We start from the raw sequence: 18,305 nt of genomic DNA on the forward strand, positions 1-18,305 counted from the left end.
ATTTGCATCTCCTTGATTAATTAATGTGTTTTAATTTAATTAATTTAATTATTTAACATTCAATTCATTCATTGGGATGAGCACCTTTTCATGTTTTTTGGTTATTTTGTGCTTACTGTTTGTGTGGCATGCTTGTTTAAGCACTGTCCATTTTTCTGTCAAGTTGTCTTTTTGTTATTGGGTTCTTATATAAACTGGAATCAAGTTCTTCTCAGAAATAGACATTGAAAAGATCTGTCATTCTTTGGTTTGTTTTCTTTTCACTCTTTAGTGATTATTTTGTTGATAATTTAGAATCCACAATCCATCTGAATTGATTTTTGTACATGAGGTGACATAAGGATCAAAATGAATTGCTTCCACATGAAGACTGCCACATCACCATTTATTAAAAAAGAAACCTTTATCCATTGTAGTGTCACCTTTGTCATAAATGAAGTGACCAAATATAGCTATAATCTTCATCTACTTTAAATCTATTTTTGGAAGGCATTATCTGTTGTGTTTATTCAATCTTGTGCTTCTCTTGGTTAAGACTTTTTTAATGACCCTGGAAAACGTTTTTATGCTGTTGAGAAGAATGCGTATTTTACTGTTGGGCTGAGTGTTTTATAGACATTTGTTAGATCTAGTTAATTTATAGTGTTATTCAAGTCCTCTATATCTTTGCTGATCTTCTGCCTAATTATTTTATCCATTATTGACAGTGGGGTATTGAGGTCTCTACCTAACATTGTGGAATTATCTATTTTTCCCTTCAACTCTTCATGTATTTTGGTATTTTCTTCTTCATGTATTTTGGTGTTATTTGCTGCACATATGTTAATAATTTTGCATCTTCCTCATGGATTAACACTTTTATTAGCATAAAATATCCCTTTTTATGCCTACTAATGTGTTTCTTTTAAAGTCTATTTTTTCTGGTATTAGTATAGCCATTTCAGAATTCTTACGGTTTCTATTTGCATGATGTCTCTTTTTATCCTGTTACTTAGATCTGTGACATGTTTTGGCTAATGGAGTGTGAGCGAACATGATGTCATAGAGGCTTTAAATGGGCTTGTGTGGTTGGGCTCACTTCTTGTGTTCCAGTGAACTTTGTGAGAAGACTGCCTGGGAGCCACAGCCCCACAGTTGGGCCCCAAGATGTGTGGGACACACCTCAAACTGACCCAAAGAATGGAGCAAAATCAGTCATCTACAGGTCTAAAACAGAGCCACAGCAGCTAACCCATAGGTCCAAGAAAAACAAATTCTTGTTTATGTCACTGAGTTTTGGGGTGATTTATTTCAAAGAATTATCACAGCAAGAGCTGACTAATACAACATCCTCCAAATTATTGTTATGCAGATGGCTGCCACCATGCCTACATATAAGGCAATTGCATATTCAGAAGTTTTGAGAATTCTTGAATTGTTGGTGCCTCTCCAACACATTTTACATGGTTAAAGTTTCCACAAATAAGTAATGTACATAAAGGCATCTCCCTGAACTTTTATTCAACGGAATACAAAGTTCTTTTTATTCATTTTCTGCTTGAATGTAGTTTAAATGCTCTTTATGAATTTAAAAAGATGGAATATGGTAAAGTAACATCTTTGTGGACAGCTGTTATTCACGAGGGAAAATTACAAGCAAAATAGGCTTTTCACTTAATGTAGAGCACTGATACCTTCAGTGCCTCTAAATGTCACGTGAACAAAGGCACTTAGTAAATACTGAACCCTGCTCTCTCCACGTGAGCGGGAGGACAAGCTGTTCTAAAGCAGTGGAGAGATGCTCTTAGCAGCTATTCCCAGCACTCTGTGAGCTTGGATACTGTGTTGCTATGAAGCAGCCTGCTGTCTAAGGTAACTAACTACAGAAACGAGAAAGCTGAAAAAGAGAGAAAGAACCAGAAAATACCTTTCTCATGGTGACTCATTCATTCATTCGTTCATTTACCAAATGAACTGAGCAGGTTGACTGTGTGTATAACACTGTGCTGAGAAATGCACAGAGCACAGAGATGTACCCCTGCTCTCAGGGAGCTTAGATCCCAGAGTGGGAGATAAGATGGAGATGCCTTATGGCAGTTCCTGATGTGCCCTATTAAATCGTTTATAAGTTCAGGGGAAGAGGGGATCCATATCTTGCTTGGATTCTCAGTGGTTTTCCCAGAGAAGGAGATGCAAAATAGATTGACTAGAAAAAAATTTTTAATACTATAATAGGAAGAGCTGGAAGGGAACAAAGAGGTAGAGACAAACAGATCCATGAGAAATTTTTTTTTAAGTCTAAAAAGTGAAATTAAAGTTAAATTATGGAGGGTCTTGAATGTCAATCTTAAGAGTTTGGCCTGTATTGTGTTGGCAATGGGTGTCACGGACGATTTGGAACAGGACAATGGCACAATCAAAAAATGTTGGGAGGAGTAATAAAGGATGTAGAGAGAGCCTGAAGGGAGGAAGGCATGCTGTTCTCTGAGGCAATCATTGTAATTCAGGTGTAAAACCATAAATGGTAGAATGGGAGTAATGGCAACACAGATGGAAGGGAGGAGAATGAGAGATGCTATAAAGAAAAACCATCAGGGCTTGGTCATTGGTTGGACACATTCATTTATTTATTTAACGCATGTAATCAGTAACTGTGCTAGGTGCTGAGGATGCAAGAGGAAGCAAAACAGACATGATCGCTTCCTCATGGACCATCTGGTAAACACACATCTAAAAGTGGATGTGGAATGGGATGAAGGCCGTAAACAAGAGTTATATGGTATCATGAGAGCTTATGACAAGGGAATCTGACACGTTGAGTAGGTAAAGGGATGCTTTCTTGATGAAGTGACCCACAAGCTGAGATGAGAAGGATGAGGAGGCGTTAATCAGGGGCAGATTAAATGCAGGGACATTTCATGCAGAGGGGGCCGCATGGACAATGTGCCACTGTAAGTGTGCAGGTCTGAAAGGAGGCCACTTTGGGCTGGACGACGGAGGATGAAAGGGAGGCAGGTGCAAGATAAGGGTGCAGAGACCGTGCTCCATGACACCCAGGGGTGCCCTGCCCTGGGGAGTAGTGCACTCAGAGGGCCAGCGCACAGTAGGATGAGAAGCTTGCTCCAGAATGCAACTCAACACACTGCTCTTTCATCAAGAAAGCCTTGCCTGTTGAAGTAAACAGCATGTTTAGTGCAGATATGATTTACATTCTGAAGCAAGCTCCTTATCTTACAGAGCAGCAACACCTCAACTGGCAGCCAGCCTGCGACTCCACACTGAGCAGCCCTACTTTAGACCTCTGTGAGGAGGTCTGTCTTCATCCTAGGGGCCATGGGAAATCACAGGAAGATTTGAAGAGGAAGTGGTGGCAGCTGCATTATGGAGCAAGGGTTGGAAGGCAGACAGAGTCAACGGAAAGAAGATGAGGAAGTTTATGTCTGAAGACTTATTCTCCTGGTGAAATAAGAGGTATCCTCTTCAGGTGAGAGAGCAGGGACATAAAGTCTAGTGGAGACATGACCAGAGTGGAGGAGGTCTGGAAGAGCCACTGTGAATAGCCATAAGCAAGGGAGTGGAAGAAAGAAATGGAGACCACACGTCAGTTAAAATAAGACAGGCTATGTTGTTGACATAGCTCTGTGACTGGATCCAACAAAACTCGTTGCTCAGAAGGTAGGTGCAGAGAGGATGAATGTTAGAGATGAGAAGAAAGCGTCAGCACTGAGGCTCCATGGAGAGATAAAATGGCTTGGAAGCCTGAGTATAATGTTGTCGTGATGGACCCGGAGGAGAATAGAGGCAATGAGAGGTAAAATGATCAACTGTATTCTAGTCAAACTTACACACACCAGACCCCTGAAGGAGGAGAGCTCACCTCTTGTACAGCCCAGTAGGCCTGTCCCTCCCAAGCCAAGCACCTGCAGGGAAGCCAAGGAGGAGGGTCTTAAGTAAAGGAGCAGCATCTGTAAAGGCCCAGGGAAGAATGATAGGACATCAGAAACTTCAACCTGTTCCACGTGTCTAGAGAATATATTCAGAAAGGAAAGTAGCAAGAAATAAAACAACAGAGGTAATCAAATCATGAAGGAGCTTACATGCCACGCTAAGGGATAAACATCAGATGCGAAGGGCAATGAGAAATTTGTGCCTTGTCAAGAGACAATGATGGAGAGAGATAGCTTTGTTAGAACTCATCAGCCTGGAGGGGGAAGCTAAGCCTAAGCAGGAGATAAGATCACCCAGAGATACTGTGAAATGTCAGAAGGGGTGGATGCTGAGGATAGGAACCTAAAGAACACCAACATTTAAATTGGGTAAAAGCAAGAGACACCCAGGAGTGAGACTGAGAGGAAGAATTAAAGAGGTACAAAAAATCAGGTGGCTTGATGGAAAACACGGAATAGGGAGCTTTAAGAAGATAAAAGACAACTACATTAAGTGATGTTAGAGACTAAAGAAATGGATGTAGCAGAAATGAAATCATACTGACAAGGATGCCCTCTCATGCCAATTTCATTCAACATAGTTTTGGAAGTCCTAGCCACAGCAATCAGAGAAGAAAAAGAAAGCCAAGTTGGAAATGAAGAAGTAAAACTGTCACTGTTTTGCAGATGACATGATCCTATACATAGGAAACGTGAAAGACACCACCAGAAAGCTACTAGAGCTCACCAATCAATCTAGTAAAATTGCAAAATACAAAATGAATATTCAGAAACCTGTTGCATTTCTCTACATTAGCAACAAACTATCAGAAAGAGAAATTAAGGAAACAATCCAGCTCATACAACTCACCATTAAAAAAAAATGTAAAAAATGGGCAGAACTGAAGAGTTATTTTTCCAAAGAGGAAAAATGCAGATGGCTACCAGGTACATGAAAAGATGTTTAATACCGCTAATCATCAGGGACATGCAAATCAAAACTGCAAGATGTCACCTCACATCTGTCAGAATGGCTGTCATCAAGAAGATTACAAATAATAAATGTTGGTGAGGATGTGGAGAAAAGGAAACCCTCGTGCACTGTTGGTAGGGATGTAAATTGATGCTGCCACTGTGGAAAACAGTATGGAGGTTTCTTAAAAAACTAAAAACAGAACTACCATACGACCCAGCAATTCCACTCCTGGTTATATATCCCCCCAAAAACCAGTAATCCAAAATGATACACACATCCAATGTTCATAGCAGCACTGTTTACAACTGCCAAGCTATGGAAGCAACCTAAGTGTCCAACAACAAATGAATGGGTTAAGAAGATGTGGTATACACATACAATAGAATACTACTCAGTCATAAAAAAGAACGAAAATTTCCCATTCGCAGCAACACGGATGGACTTGGAAGGCATTATGCTAAGTGAAACAAGACAGAGAAAGACAAATACTGTATGATAGCATGTGCAATCTAGAAAAATACAACAAACTAGTGAATACAATAAAAAAAGAAGAAGCAGACTCACAGATACAGAGAACAAACGAGTGGTTACCAGTGGCAACGGAGGGGTGGCAATACAGGGGTGGGGGAGTGGAAGATATAAACTACTGGGTATAGGATAGGCTCAAGGATGTATTGTAAAACACAAGGAATATAGCCAATATTTTGTAATAACTGTAAATGGAAAGTAACCTTTTAAAATTGTATTAAAATTGTTTTTAAAATTAAAAAGAAAGCGGAGAGGAAGAGGCAAGATGGCGGAGTAGAAGGACGCTAGTAAGTCACCCTCTCCCACAAATACACCAAGATCCACATCTACAGACCCACTCAGCCAACCAGAGCACCTGTGGAACTCCGACAGAACATCGCCCTCTTCAAAAGATAAAGACGCCAAAAATCTGGTAGGAGAAAAGGAAAAAAGAAAGAACAAAAGGCAAAGCAGCGCGGGACGGGTCCCGCGGGGAGGGAGCGGCAAAGGAGGACTGGCGCTCGCTCGCTGGGTCTCCCCTCTCCAACTGAGAGGCCAGCGGGCGGAGGGGGAGCCTCCGGGGCTCGGATCTGTACAGAGCAGCCCTTGTCTGACAGAACTAAGTTAAACGGGCACAGAGCGTCCCCCCGACACCCAGCCTGAGACGCGGGCCGGCAGCGGCGGGCAGGGCCAGGCTGCACAAGCCGGGCGGAGGACGGGGGCGGCTGCACGGAGGCAGCTCCGGGGGACTGCAAGGGGCTGGGCGCCGTGGCTGTGGGTGTACAGGACAGAACAACCTGGGCCCTCCATAAAACAGCAAGGTTGATGTGCTCTCGGGGGAAGGGTACATACCCCCATCTCTGAAAACCCGCGGAAACTTTTCAGGGGAAGAGAGGCGCGGCCCAGGCACAGCCGCCATATTCTCCGGTGCTTAGCACCCAGGCGGGGGCGGGGGCTAAACCTGCATCCGCACCGAAGGGCTTAGCAGCCTCAAGGGCCAGACTGAGATGGGCCTACAGCCCGGGGCAGATAGGATCCTTTCATCCTGGTCCCTCAGAGAACTTGCTCCACAAGGACAAACAAGGAGCTGGGTCTTGGCTCGGAGCAGGGACTAGGCTGCCCCTCGGTCTTCCCCGAGCCCACCCGCGGAGCGCGACCAGGGCGGAGCGCCGAACGGGGCGGAGCGCGACCAGGGCGGAGCGCCGGCCAAGGCGGAGCGCGCAGCCGCACAGAGCAGCGGAGCTACCGGCGGGGCAGGCAGAGGGAGAGCGGCCCCTCGCCTGTCTGCCAGGAACACAGCCCCTGACCGAGGTGCTGGGAGGGGGCACGACCCGCCCTCCTGCCTGGCCAGTCTGTAACATCTGACTGCGGCATCCGGAGGGGCAGTGACCCGCCCGCCCGCAGCAGAGGAGAGCTGCATCTGACCCCGTGTTAGGAGGAGGCACGATCTGCTTGCCTACAGGTGCTGGGAGCAGCACGGAAGAGGGCGCCAACGGAGGGCCTCTGAAAACAAGCTGAGCTTCCAAAACAGGACGAAGACAGAAGGACTTCACATTAAAAGCACACAAACTCCAGGAGAACACCGACAACCCCCTTTTTTTTGTTTTGTTTTTTGTTTTTGTTTTTGAAATCTGTTTTTACCTGTTCTATTTTCAATTACTCTCTTAATTTTTACTTCTTAATTCATTTCTATTTCTCTTGGGTTTTGATGTCCTGTTATTGATTAGACACAGGCTTCAAATACATCTATTCGTCTCCCCCCCTTTTTTTTCTTTTTTTTTTAAAGGTTTTAAAAGGACGTCTCAACCCGATTAATACTCTGCTTCAACTTGCTCTTCTATTATTCATTATACACTGTTTTCAAACCCTCTTCCTCCCTTCTTTTAAAAATCTTTCTCTCTCTCTTATTTTTTTTCTTTTTTTCTCTTTCTTTTTTTTCCCCTAAGTTCTATTCCTAAATAGGCATTAGATAGATAAAATCCTTAAGATCCAAAATAGACAACTGATACTCCATAAACCACAGTGCCAGAGAGGTATGAGCAAGATGAAGAAGCAGAGAAACCTTTCCCAATTAAAAGAACAAGAGGAATCCCCTGAAAGAAAGATCAATGAAATAGACATCAATAGCCTACTAGATCAAGATTTCAAAAAAGGAGTGATCAAATTGCTGAAGGAATTAAAAGAGATAGTGCTTAGAGATATAAAATATGTCAAAAATGAAATTGAAGCTATAAAGAAGAGCCAAGCAGAATGGGTAAACTCATTGACAGAGATGAGGAATGATCTAATAGCTGTGCAAAGCCGACTAGTTAATGCAGAGGAACGAATTAGTGATCTAGAAGACAGGGCAATAGAAAGGACCCATTCAGAAGAACTACAAGATAAGCAAATAAAAAATAATGATAATAGCATAAGGGACCTATGGGATAATATAAAGCATCCCAATCTTCGCATAATAGGGGTCCCAGAAGGGGAAGAAGGATCAAAGGAGATTGAAAAGGTTTTTGAAGAAATCATGACTGAAAACTTCCCAAACTTAAAGAAGGAATCAGATATCCAAGTACAGGAAGCTCAGAGGGTCCCAAACAGGAAGAACCCAAATAGACCCACACCAAGACATATCATAATCAAGATGGCCAGAGTCAAGGATAAAGAAATGATTCTAAAGGCAGCAAGATAAAAGCAAAGAGTGAACTACAAGGGAACCCCCATAAGGCTCTCAGCTGATTTCTCTACACAAACACTACAGGCCAGAAGGGAGTGGCAAGATATATTCAAAGCCCTGAATGAAAAAAAGATGCAGCCTAGGATACTTTATCCAGCAAGGCTATCCTTTAGGATAGAAGGAGAAATAAAGAGTTTCACAGACAAAAAAAAGCTGCAGGAGTTTAGCAACACTAAACCCATGCTAAAAGAAATATTGAAAGGGCTATTCTAAATAGAAAAGCAGCAGGATGCTACAGAAATGAGAAACTCACAACTGGAAAGGTGATAACTCATGAATTACAAATAAAGAAAACACGAAATTATAAAAGAAGACATACAAATCACTGAGAGTGGGAGAGGGAGGCAGGGAAATATAGAATTTTTTTTTCTTTCTTTTTTTAAATTTTTTTTAACAGTAGGATGGGTTTGAGATCATGTTATTATCAGTTTATTAAAAACGAGTACAGGTTAATAGATTTACAAAAAAGGGTAACCACAAGTCAAAAATGTACAAGGGAGTCACAAAAATTAAATAAAATCCATGATAATACAAAGGAAAATTACCAAACCACAAAAGGAAGACGAAAGGAACAAAGAGGATATACCAATTCAACTGCAAAGATAAGTTCAAAATGGCAATAAACACACATCTATCATTAATTACTGTAAATGTTAATGGACTAAATGCTCCAGTCAAAAGACATAGAGTGGCAGACTGGATAATAAAGCAAGAACCTTCAATATGCTGCATACAAGAGACCCAATTAGGGAGAAGGACACATACAGATTGAGAGTGAAAGGATGGAAAAGGATATTCCATGCAAATGGAAAAGCCAAAAAAGCAGGTGTTGCAGTACTGATTTCAGACAAAATAGACTTTAAAACAAAGGCCATAAAGAAAGATAAAGAGGGACGTTTTATAATGATCAAAGGAGTGATACAAGATGAAGATATTACACTCGTTAATATATATGCACCCAATATAGGAGCACCTAAGTACATACAAGAATTACTAACAGAGATAAAGGGGGATATTGACGGGAATACAATCATAGTTGGAGATTTTAACACTGCATTAACATCACTAGACAGATCTTCCAGACAGAAAATAAACAAGGCAACAGAGAAATTAAATACTACAATAGAAAAACTAGATTTGGTGGATATTTGCAGAGCATTACACCCCCAAAAAATAGAATATACATTCTTTTCAAGTGCACATGGAACATTTTCCAGGATCGATCATGTACTTGGACACAAAAGAAACCTCAACAAATTTAAGAAGATAGAAATTATCTCAAGCATCTTTACTGACCACAATGCCATGAAACTGGAAATCAACAACAGAGAAACAAAGGAGAAAAAAAGAAAAGCATGGAGATTAAACAATATGTTATTGAAAAAACAATGGATCAATGAGGAAATCAAAGCTGAAATTAAAAAATACCTTGAGACAAATGATAATGAAAGCACAACCACTCAAAACCTATGGGACACAGCAAAGGCAGTGCTAAGAGGGAAGTTTATAGCGATACAGGCCTTCCTCAAAAAAGAAGAACAATCTCAAATAAACAAGTTAACCCACCACCTGAATCAATTAGAAAAAGAAGAACAAAAAGCCCCAAAAAGCAGCAGAAGGAAGGAAATAATAAAGATCAGAGAGGAATTAAATACAATAGAGATTAACAAGACCATAGAAAAAATCAACCAAACCAAAAGCTGGTTTTTTGAAAAAGTAAATAAAATCGACAAACCTCTGGCCAAACTCACAAAGAAGAAAAAAGAGAGAGCACAAATTAGCAAAATAAGAAAGGAAAATGGAGCAATTACAACAAACAAAATAGAAATACAGAATATCATACGAGAATATTATGAAAAACTATATGGAACCAAACTGGATAACCTAGAGGAGATGGACAAGTTTCTGGAAACATACTGTCCACCAAAACTGAATCAAGAAGAAACTGAACACTTGAACAATCCGATCACTAGAAAGGAAATAGAAATAGCAATTAAAAACCTCCCTATAAATAAAAGTCCAGGACCAGATGGCTTCACCGGGGAATTCTACCAAACATACAAAGGAGAACTCATACCAGTCCTTCTCAAACTCTTCCAGACGATTGAAAAGGAGGGAATACTCCCAAACTCATTCTATGAAGCCACCATCACCCTGATACCAAAACCAGGCAAAGACACTTCAAAAAAAGAGAATTATAGGCCAATATCACTGATGAACATAGACGCCAAAATCCTCACCAAAATATTAGCAAATAGAATCCAACAACACATAAAAAAGGTTATACATCATGACCAAGTGGGGTTCATCCCAGGAACACAAGGCTGGTTCAATATACGCAAATCAATCAATGTAATACATCACATCAACAAGAGAAAGGACAAAAACCACATGATCATCTCAATTGATGCAGAAAAAGCATTTGATAAAATTCAACACCCATTTATGATAAAAACTCTCACCATCACCAGTCACAATGGCCGTCATTCAAAAATCCAAAAATGACAAATGCTGGAGAGGCTGTGGAGAAAGGGGAACCCTCCTACACTGCTGGTGGGAATGCAGTTTGGTGCAGCCACTACGGAAAACAGTGTGGCGATTCCTCAAAAGACTAGGAATAGACTTACCATATGACCCAGGAATCCCACTCCTGGGCTTGTACCCAGAAGGAAATCTACTTCAGGATGACACCTGCACCCCAATGTTCATAGCAGCACTATTTACAATAGCCAAAACATGGAAACAACCTAAATGTCCATCAACAGGTGACTGGATAAAGAAGAAGTGGTATATTTATACAATGGAATACTACTCAGCCATAAAAACCGACAACATAATGCCATTTGCAGCAACATGGATGCTCCTAGAGAATGTCATTCTAAGTGAAGTAAGCCAGAAAGAGAAAGAAAAATACCATATGAGATCGCTCATATGTGGAATCTAAAAAACAAAAACAAACAAACAAACAAAAACAAAGCATAAATACAGGACAGAAATAGACTCATGGACAGAGAATACAGACTTGTGGTTACCGGGGGGGTGGGGTGGGGTTAGAGGGTGGGAAGGGATAGACTGGGATTTCAAAATTGTAGAACAGATAAACAAGATTACACTGTATAGCACAGGGAAATATACACAAAATGTTATGATAAATCACAGAGGAAAAAAACGACTTACAAAAAAAAGTTAATGTCACAGTGAAAAAAAAATTAAAAAGAAAGCATCATGAAAATTGGTAACAATTTAAATTTCCATCAACAGGAAAATACACAAATAAATGACTGTATTTTCCTGCATGGGCATCCTATAGAGCAACATGAACTAGGTAGATCTTTACATGTCAGCATGGATGATCCTAGCAAAAATAACATAAAGCAAGCAGCAGAAGAAAACGTAGTAGAATGTTATATGCTAGTTAAGAATATTTACAAATGTAACATAAATATAAAGACATACATTGCAATGATGAGTATCAAGTTCAGAAAAGTGGTTACTCAGGGTCAGTTGAGGAATAGTTGTGATTCAGAAAGTGGTTACACAAGACTCTTCAACAGGAAGGGTGATGTTTCATTTCACAAACTGGTTGGAGGATAGAGGAGTGTTCGCTATATTATAATTTGGGCATGTTGCATGTAAAAGTCATCGCCGACCACATCTAGGGGATTTTAGTGTAGTGGGGGGTGTGTGTGTGTATGTGTGTGTGTCGGTAGTGGGTAGAAGAGGAATGCTGTAAACATAATGTCTAAGGCCTGACCAGAGGCCTACCACTGTTCTAGAAACTGGATGCAAATCCAAGTTCTAAGACCAATGTTAAAAGACAAACTGAGGCATATTGAAGTTTTTCAGAGTTTATTTGAGCAAGAATAGATTCAATTAGGGCAGCACCAAACTGGAAGTGTTCAAGAGCTATCCATCCACAGGAGCTGCAGTTAGATTTTTATTTAAAAAAGGAAGGACGCAAAGCAAGGAAATGATTGATTTGCTATAGCATAAAGCCTAATTGGCAGTTTGTGACAGTTCAGTTTCATATCCCTGAGGCATTTACAGGCTTAGATCTTGGTTTACGTAGGCCACCACATCATTAAAGCCACATCAGTCCAATTACCTCCTTGTTTGATTAATTGAACTGTCTGAGTTCTTCCACTTAAGTTACTTCTTGTGCCTCAGTTTGTCTCTTGTAAAGTGGATATTCAATAGTAAAATCTATGTCTAGTTGTTAGGAAAACTGAATGATTTCAAACTGAAACAGCTTAAAATAATGCCTAGGAGGCAGAAAGTACTAGTTACCCGAGATAGCCATCATCATCATCAGTTAAAATAAAGTGATAATTAGTAACCACGATAATGTCCTCAATGCGTGGAATACTTTACCATTTGCCAACAACTGTGTGAGGTAAGTAGAAACTACAGGATCTAAGACTTCTTTGCAGAAAGTAACAGACGTGAGAGATGTAATGGACCACAGGTAACATTCACTCAGCGGTTCATGCACCCCTTATCTCTCCTGGGTGGTGCAGACAGACACTTATCGGGAGTTTGGACTACTTTTAAAATGTGTTGCTACATCCATATCTCACTTTTATTTGGATCAATCAGTAAATGCTTCTTGGAAACTCCAAGTTTCCCAAACCTACCTTTTGCATCGCCCTCGCCTGGAAGCTCCCGCCGAGTCCCCTCAGGCCCTGTCCCACGGGAGGCGGGGCCTGCGTGCTGACGCACGGCGGGCGCGCTGACGTCCTCACGCACCGCCCCCCGGGACCCGCCCGCCAGCTTGAATCGCAACCCCGCGCGGCTGAGGGCGGTGAGGCGGGCGCCAACGGCTGGCGCCGCTGGGCGGGAGGCGACGTGGGAGCGCGGCACCCAGGGGCCGGCCTAGCTGGGGCCCGGGGCCCAGCGTCTTCTGGCCGAGCCGCTTGTCCTGCACACGCTGCGGGGCCGCAGCCGCCTGGCCGTGGGCGCCCAAGGGGCCCGGTGGCCACCTGGGCCCTCAGGCTGGTGCTGGCGCCGTGTCCGCGGCCGGCGTCCCCCGAGGCCGCCCTCAGGCCATGATCGACTCGGTGAAGCTGCGCCGCGACAGCGCGGCTGACTTCTTCTCGCACTATGAGTACCTGTGCGCGCTACAGGACTCGGTGCCGCTGCCCGCCGTGCGCGCCTCCCTGCGGGAAGGCGTGCTGGACTTCAACGCCGACCGCCTCCGCGTGGTGGACTGGGCACCGCTCCTCAGCACCCTCAAGATTAATAAAGATCTGCCCCTGATCTCTATCAAGAGCTTCTTCCAGCCTTGGCTCGGCGAAATAGGTGTGTAGTTTCCGCTTCCAGGGGCCCTCGTGTCAGCGTCGAGAAGCAGGATTTTAGACGGTGCAAGGGGGAGCCTGCGCGCTGGCACGGGTACCCAGTGTCGGGTATGTGTACAATAGACGGGGCGTGCGGCCAAGGGCTGCTGCCAGCTCGGTGACCCCTGCCGAGCCCCTTAAGGCCTCTAGATCTTAGTGTTCTGAATGTAACATGGGCTTAACAGGACCCACTCTGTATGGTGGTTGCAAGGACTCACTTTGTTAATGCTTGTAGAGCACTGAGTACAATTTAGAGCATCGTTAATCGTTCGACGTATGTTACCTGGTTTATTGAATGACGTTGCCTGGCGTAGAACAAAGCGATGAAGAAATTGATATATCCTAGCTTCATTTTGTTTTAAGACAGGTCTCAGGAAAAAAATTTTTTTTAAATAGTCGTGTGTAGAGTGACAAGAACACAGCTGTGCAGGCAGCCCAGGGTTTGAATTCCAGGGCTTACACTCTATATGTGGCCTGGGCAGGTTACTTTTGAACTGCAATCTTCACACTTGTAAAGTGATTTTAAAAACCACTCTTTCCATAGATTCTTAGAATGAAACAGGTTATGTATGTAAAGTATCCTGGCACTTGAATGAATTCAGTCAGAACCAAACACTGCTGGAGACAAAGCTCCTGCCCTGGAGCGTCTCCTCTTCCACTAGGCAGCAAGTAAACACAAGCACAGTAGTCATACTCTGGAAGAGGTGGGCTCTGGTGCTACAGAGCACAGAATCTTGGAGGGAAGGTTCAGGGTGGGCTTTTTGGAGGAGGTGCCTTCCTTTCTAAGGATGTGTAGAAGTTTCTTGCATCACAGGAGGGAGCAGTTTGTGTCAGAGTTTGAGAAATACAAGAAAATATGGCAAAACTAAGGTATAGGACTGGAACTCAGGGTTTGAGAAAGAAGTGAGAGTTGATCCTGGAATCTGAGTGGGGCCAAACAGAAAGGGTCCTTGTTTGTCCTGTGAGAAGGTTGAATGTTTGTCCTAAAGGCTGTGGGAAACACTAAAGAAGGGTGAGGTGGGCTTCTGGTTTAGAAGCTCACCCTGACCTTGGTTAGGAAGGCAGTTGGTTGGGTGGAGGATGAATTGTTACCTAAGGGTCCAAGTTAAGGTATGAAAAGGGAGGACTAGTTTCAGAGATCGGAGAGACAGAATGGATGGGGCCTGGTAACCAGGTAGAAGAGGGGGAGCAGCAAAGTTGGGTGGGTGACAGTTTACAGCAGCATCTTCCTGTGAGATACAGTGAACAGTAAGAAGGGAGTGGGGGTAGGGAGAGGATCTTACTTCATCTTCAGTGTTTAGAGGGCCTGGTAGACAAGTCTCTGCCCAAGGTACAGAGCTGCACTGTTTGGGAGGACAAGTGTTTGAAGGCATGAAAGAAACTTAAGTTACCTACAAAGAGGATCCCAAAAATCATAGGTCTGAGAGATGTTTTTTAAGTGGTCACACTCAAGTATGTGTATAAATTGAGAGAAAGTAGCCAGCAGAGGAAGAGTGTGAAGATCTGGGAGAAGAAGTGATGGTTGACTGATTTTTAAAAACCTGAATACTTATTGTGTTCCTGGTCCTTTTCTAGGACCTGGGGTTCACACCGTCTGCTATCTCTTCTGCAAGGACAGTTCAACTCATTCCCCGGTGGAGAGAAGTCAGATTATTCTCTGCATCTCATTCAGGTGTAGGAACTGTTCTGTACCCCTGAAGGGGCTTAATCAAAGCAATAACTTAGAAATCAAAAGAAATTACAGCTGGAAAGGGACCTTAGAGTCAAGGCCACTGTACTTAATTTTGCCTAATACTTTACACTGAGAGTAAGACAAATTTATTGCAGAGCTCATTCACTTCAGAGTTCCTTCATGGAACCTTTATCTCTTGCATCCAGTGGGTCTCACTTGTAGATTTTGGTCTCCTAGATTTGCTTCTTCATCCTTACCACGTTTTGCCCGGACTGTTGCAGAAGCTCCTAGCTGGTTTTGCTGCCCTGGGCTCAGTTCCTCTAAGTTCATCTGTCTGCTTGACTTGAGTGATCTTTGAAAATGAAAAGATACGTTTAAAATAATGCTTATAATGGCTTGCCTGCACAGGATTAGTGCTCATTTGTTGCACGGCTTGTGTTCTGCAGAGAGGCATGAAATCTAAACTGTGCTCTGCCAAGACTCATGGGGCTATTTGGCCCTGAGGAAGGGGTGCTTTTTCTAATCTAGCTGAAGTAGGTGTGTTTTTCTAATCATTCTGTTTATCTAATTGGTCCTTTAGCAGCGGGGCATCTTCTCTTAACCAGCAGAGGCACCCTTACGGAGCCAGTGGTAGCCCCGGTGCTCATTACCTACGGGATAAAAGCCATAGTTTCTCCTAGGCTTGCTTCCACCAACATCCGTATTTTAATTTCTGTGTCTTCTCCCAGTTGCACCCCTGGCCTTTAGTCATCCCCACCTGCAGTATTTACAGTGCCCAGCAGGTGTCAGGCTTGGGTGTCTTTGCACAGGCACTCCCTCTGCGGTTATTGCACTTCCTGCTCTGACTCTATGTGGTCTTGTTTTTCTAGGTTCAGCTTCAGGGTTATCTTGAAGCCGTCACTTAGGCATAACTTTGTTCTTCCATAGGAACCTCTGCACACATAGGTTATGTTTCTGTATCTCCTGTGGTTGAAGTTTTAAGTTTACACATGTCCCTCCTTGAAAAGGGCTATAAGGGCAGCAGTCATTTCTGATCCTTAGCACAGAGCAGATGCTTTTTAATGATGATAAAATGTATGATTGAAATCACTAATTTTACACTAACTTTGCTTTAGGGTGTGACAGAAATAAAGTTTGCAGAGGTCGTGTTCCTGCGATAAGAAATAAAGATGTGACCTTTCAGTTGTGTAAAGCCCTTAAATGCTGTTTAAGTGCATCAAGTGCACTGAGGAACCTGGAGCTAAATGGACTGGTTCTGAGAGAGAGAGATTTAACTGTTTTAACAAAGGTAAGACGCCTTCAATGTGTCCTGTGAACATTTGATAGTTACTTTTGGGGGAAACTAAACCAATGAATTTTTAAACTTTTTCTCCCCACTTAAGGGATTGAATAAATCAGCTACTTTGGTGCACCTGTCTCTTGCAAATTGTCCAATTGGAGATGGAGGTTTAGAAAGTAAGTTTCAGTTTTAAGTCTCTTCCCATCACACTGGTCTCGTGATTCCCTATACCCCTTACTTCCTGTCTGTACCTTTTCTTGGTGCTGTCTCTACTTGGATTGTCTCCTGTACCTGCTCAAACCTTGGTCCAGTTTCATTTGTACCATGAAAGTTTGTCATGCTAGATACTCTCTGAATTAATTTTACTTAAGGTTGTGTTAAGCTACAAACCACACAGATATGTACTATTTTGTATTTTGTTTTTTGTGTTTGCTCATATTTTTATGGTTTCTCTTCAAGAGATATTATGGGAAGGAAAATAGCAAGATGTAAAAAGCAAAAAAACCATCATTATCTTTAGATTGTTAAAACATCAATCTGCAGTCATAATTGTAATGAACTGTGGTATGTATCAAAATAGGAAATATAAGCATAGTACTATAAGAGTATATAACAGGCCAGCAAACTCAGGGGTGTTGGTGGGGTATGTCATGGACCTAATCACAGAGAAGGTGACTACTGGTTGGGGTCCTGAAGCGATAGTGTTTGTTCACTGTGCCCACTAGTGGTCTGGGGGGTAAGGAAGCCTGCATTTCCATTTCAGGGAACAGAGAGTTTGAGGTCCTCTGTCTCATATTGCATAGCACCTAATGAAATTCTGGGTTTATGGTTGACATTTAAATTTTTGATTGATAAGATTGGGATGTACCATTAGAAATGAAAATAAGAAGAGTCTTGTACTTTTTAGGTTTTTCTTTTTTTCCCCACGTCTCAAAGGGTTTGTTGTACTTTACTGAGTGACTGGGAATAAAATTGGCAGTAATCAGTGTATTCAATTTTAGTATGTAAGTAAAATTAAACTGTTGCTGTAAACTGGAATAATGCTTTGTTACTGACATATTTTAGAATCACCAATTCATCAGCTGCCTGTTTGGGAAGATTGTAGACAGTGATTTTAAAAATGTGGCTATACACCTCCAATTGACTCAAGAAAAGCAAATAAGTCAAAATTGACCAATGTATAGGCTCTTCATCTTATTGTGTGTGTGGTTTTTTTTTTTTCCTTTTAGTTATTTGTCAAGGTATAAAGAACTCTATCACTCTTAAGACAGTAAACTTCACGGGGTGTAATCTGACATGGCAGGGAGCAGATCACATGGCCAAGATCTTAAAGGTGATTTTATGTTTAAACTTTCATGAAAACAAATGTGATTGAAGCACATTAATATGTTGATACAAATGGCAGTAGTTTTTGTCTTTTGATACATGTGAGTGCAGCTTTAGTTTTGTTGAAAGACTATAACCAGTTATCAGTTTGGGGTTGTACCATTTAGTAAAGGTAGTCCACTCAATCTTAGAAATAAGAGATTTAATATATAACACACAATAAGTAATACTTTGATGTATTTTAATTATTGAAAACATTTATTGTGGTACTGTGAAGAAAGTATGCCATTATAGTCTTCAGGACTTAATCAAGAATTTATTAGGTGCTGTGATTTATAAACTAATAAAAATCACTACATTAGAATTTTGTAAATATAGTTTTAAAAATAATGTCATGACAACTTTACAATGGTTATAATTACTGTGTTTAAACCTGAAAGTACTTAATAATTGGACATGAAGCCTTTTTAATAATTTGATGTTACAGATCAGGGATAGGTGAACTATGGCTGGTGGGTCAAATTCAGCCCATCACCTGTTTTTGTAAAGAAGGTTCTTTGGAACATACAACATTCCCATTAT

At 41.9% G+C, this 18,305-nt stretch overlaps 1 protein-coding gene and 1 long non-coding RNA gene across 8 annotated transcripts in view; one reads left to right on the forward strand and one right to left on the reverse strand.

Annotated features, from left to right (window-relative positions):
* Positions 1 to 12,811, reverse strand: part of LOC107033495 (uncharacterized) — a 43,566-nt gene extending 30,755 nt beyond the window's left edge. For 2 of the 3 annotated variants that reach the window (XR_012072052.1, XR_012072051.1), the window contains exon 1: positions 12,748 to 12,811. This is a non-coding gene — a long non-coding RNA (uncharacterized lncRNA). Of the gene's footprint in view, positions 1 to 6,240; positions 6,308 to 12,747 lie in introns of those variants that run through there. The other variant, XR_012072053.1, reaches the window with a different exon arrangement.
* Positions 12,812 to 12,882: 71 nt separating this feature from the next.
* Positions 12,883 to 18,305, forward strand: part of CEP78 (centrosomal protein 78) — a 31,489-nt gene continuing 26,066 nt past the window's right edge. For 3 of the 5 annotated variants that reach the window (XM_072959641.1, XM_072959640.1, XM_072959639.1), the window contains exons 1-4: positions 12,890 to 13,411; positions 16,234 to 16,406; positions 16,501 to 16,573; positions 17,627 to 17,730. In XM_072959641.1, the coding sequence (XP_072815742.1) occupies positions 13,159 to 13,411; positions 16,234 to 16,406; positions 16,501 to 16,573; positions 17,627 to 17,730 (603 nt within the window). In that variant the 5' untranslated portion in view covers positions 12,890 to 13,158. Of the gene's footprint in view, positions 13,412 to 16,233; positions 16,407 to 16,500; positions 16,574 to 17,626; positions 17,731 to 18,305 lie in introns of all 5 variants that reach the window. The other 2 variants (XM_072959638.1, XM_015239064.3) reach the window with 1 other exon arrangement.

Source organism: Vicugna pacos, chromosome 4 (genome assembly GCF_048564905.1).
Source record: "Vicugna pacos chromosome 4, VicPac4, whole genome shotgun sequence".
Taxonomy (NCBI): Eukaryota; Metazoa; Chordata; class Mammalia; order Artiodactyla; family Camelidae; genus Vicugna; species Vicugna pacos.